This window comes from Megalobrama amblycephala, linkage group LG5 (genome assembly GCF_018812025.1).
Source record: "Megalobrama amblycephala isolate DHTTF-2021 linkage group LG5, ASM1881202v1, whole genome shotgun sequence".
In the NCBI taxonomy this organism is placed as follows: Eukaryota; Metazoa; Chordata; class Actinopteri; order Cypriniformes; family Xenocyprididae; genus Megalobrama; species Megalobrama amblycephala.
Window position 1 is genome coordinate 11,492,154 of NC_063048.1, and position 2,490 is coordinate 11,494,643.

General features: G+C 45.3%; 1 protein-coding gene across 1 annotated transcript in view; it reads left to right on the forward strand.

The window, feature by feature from the left end:
* The window catches only part of LOC125268453 (G-protein coupled receptor 135), a 2,902-nt gene extending 1,084 nt beyond the window's left edge, over positions 1 to 1,818 (forward strand). Inside the window, exon 1 of the mRNA XM_048190651.1 lies at positions 1 to 1,818. This exon is cut by the window's left edge and continues 1,084 nt beyond it. Within this exon, the coding sequence (XP_048046608.1) occupies positions 1 to 1,279 (1,279 nt within the window). The 3' untranslated portion in view covers positions 1,280 to 1,818.
* Positions 1,819 to 2,490: the final 672 nt, after the last annotated feature.

Below are 2,490 nucleotides of genomic sequence, written 5' to 3' on the forward strand. Positions count from 1 at the left end.
GACCATCAAACCAGTTGTAAACAGCCTGAGCACTCAGGCCAGCAACTATACAGCCGGGGGCGAGATGAACCGCGACACCCCAGTGTGGAGTTCGGAGCGGAACTCGGTTCTCCAGGGCATCGCGGTGGCCGCGCAGGCGCTGCTCCTCCTGGCCATCTTTTTACTGTCCAGTCTGGGTAACTCAGCGGTTGTGGTGGTTATAATCAAACACAGGCAGTTGAGAACGGTCACTAACGCTTTCATCATGTCTCTCTCCCTGTCTGATTTTCTCACGGCCGTGCTTTGTTTGCCCTTCTCCTTCATGATGCTCTTCAGCAAGAACGGCAAGTGGATGTTTGGAGAGCCCTTCTGCATCGCCAACGGCTTCTTTAACACCTGCTTCGGCATTATCTCCACCTTGACCATGACTCTTATCTCATTCGACCGGTATTATGCTATCGTCAGGCAGCCGCAAGCCAAAATCGGCCGGAGGAGAGCGATCCAGCTCCTGGTGGCCGTTTGGTTCTCCGCGGTGGTCTTCTCGTTTCCTTGGTACCTGCTTATGGAGACCTCCGGGCGCTTGGTGGTGCACAAACAGGGCTTTTACCATTGCATGTATGTGTTCCACTCGGGCACCTCCAGGATGGGCACCACCTACAGTATTGCTTTAATAGTAGTCTGTTACCTGCTTCCCTTCGCCCTCATGTGCTTCTGCCACTATAACATCTGCAAAACCGTCCGGCTGTCGGAGATCAGGGTGCGGCCGGTGACCACTTACGCGCACCTGTTGCGCTTCTACAGCGAGATGCGCACCGCCACCACCGTGCTCATCATGATCGTGTTCAGCATCTTCTGCTGGGGGCCCTACTGCCTGATGGGTATCATCACCGCGCTCGGGAGGTACTCTTTCAATCCCGCTATGGATACTGTGGCTATCTGGATGGCGTGGTCTAACGGTGCCATCAACCCGTTGATTTATGCCATAAGGAACCCGAATATATCCATGCTGTTGGGGCGGAGCAGAGAGGAGGGATACAGGACTAGAAACATCGCTGCGTACCTGTCCACGCAGACGCAGCGCAGGGACGCGGTCCGGACTCGGGCCGACCGGATTCGGGACAGGTACGTGAGCCGGCACGGCGCAAACAGCCGCCTGTCTTCCTCCAGCCCGGCCAACGGGGGAGATGTGGCCATGTGGGCCTGTAAAAACCCGGCTGTGTTCTTCTGCAGAGATGCGCATCCGGATACAATCACTGAACCGGCGGTGCCCAAAGTTGAGACTGCTGACACCAGTTTGTAATCCGGACACACTTTATGATGACTTAAATGAAAACGACGGGAGGTACAGGTGGGCCCAAACATTTACTTGGGTCACACTTTAAAATCTAAAATTACATTTATTGCATTGGATAACAAAATCAAGTCAAGTGGAATTTATTTTAAGGAAACATAATAGCTCAAACAAGGTTTCAGATGAAAAAAAAACACGTTTGGATTTGGACGTTAGTGGAGCATTTGTTTGGAGATTCCACTTGGTTTGATTTATTTGTCTAATGCAATGACATTAGAATCAGAATCTTTATTTGTCATTACAGAAGAAAGTACAAGGAGCTTCTATGTGCGCCGCCATCCATTATTACACTTTTAAGCTGTAAGATATGAATATGGAAGGATTCAACAATGACATTTTTGCAATACATTTACTTTAAAAATGTCCAATGACCAATTTTATTTTCACACGTATTTGGTATGATTTTATATCACATTCACATTATTTGCAGGCCGTTTCTTGATATTTTGCTCATACAGTAAAAATAATATTAAAGAAACCCTATCAGATTTTCTCTTTAAATTATATTTATGCTGGTAATAGTCAGGTCTTCCTTTGCTGTGGGCCATCTTAAATGAGCTTAAAAACATGTTTATAGCCTACATGAAAAGTGTATTTAAGTATATAGTTAAACAATTAAGATTTTGACAGAAGGAGCTGACAATCACAAGCCATTAAAGGTGCAGTGTGTAAATTTTAGGAGGATCTATTGACAAAAATGCAATATAATACACATAAATATGTTTTCATTGGTGTATAAAGACCTTACATAATGAACCGTTATGTTTTTATTACCTTAGAATGAGCCATTTCTATCTACATACACTGCGGGTCCCCTTACATAAATAGTCGAAATGCATGGGAGGGCGTTCATGTGCAATTTTTACCTAGCAAACTCGTATTTACGATCATTCCGAGGCAGCATTAAAGGATTAGTCCACTTTTAAATAAAAATTTCCTGATAATTTACTCACCCACATGTCATCCAAGATGTTCATGTCTTTCTTTCTTCGGTCGAAAAGAAATTAAGGTTTTTGATGAAAACATTACAGGATTTTTCTCCTTATAGTGGACTTTAGTGGACTCCAGACGGTTGAAGGTCAAAATGACAGTTTCAGTGCAGCTTCACAGGGCTTTAAACGACACCAGCCGAGGAATAAGGGTCTTATCTAGCGAAAAGA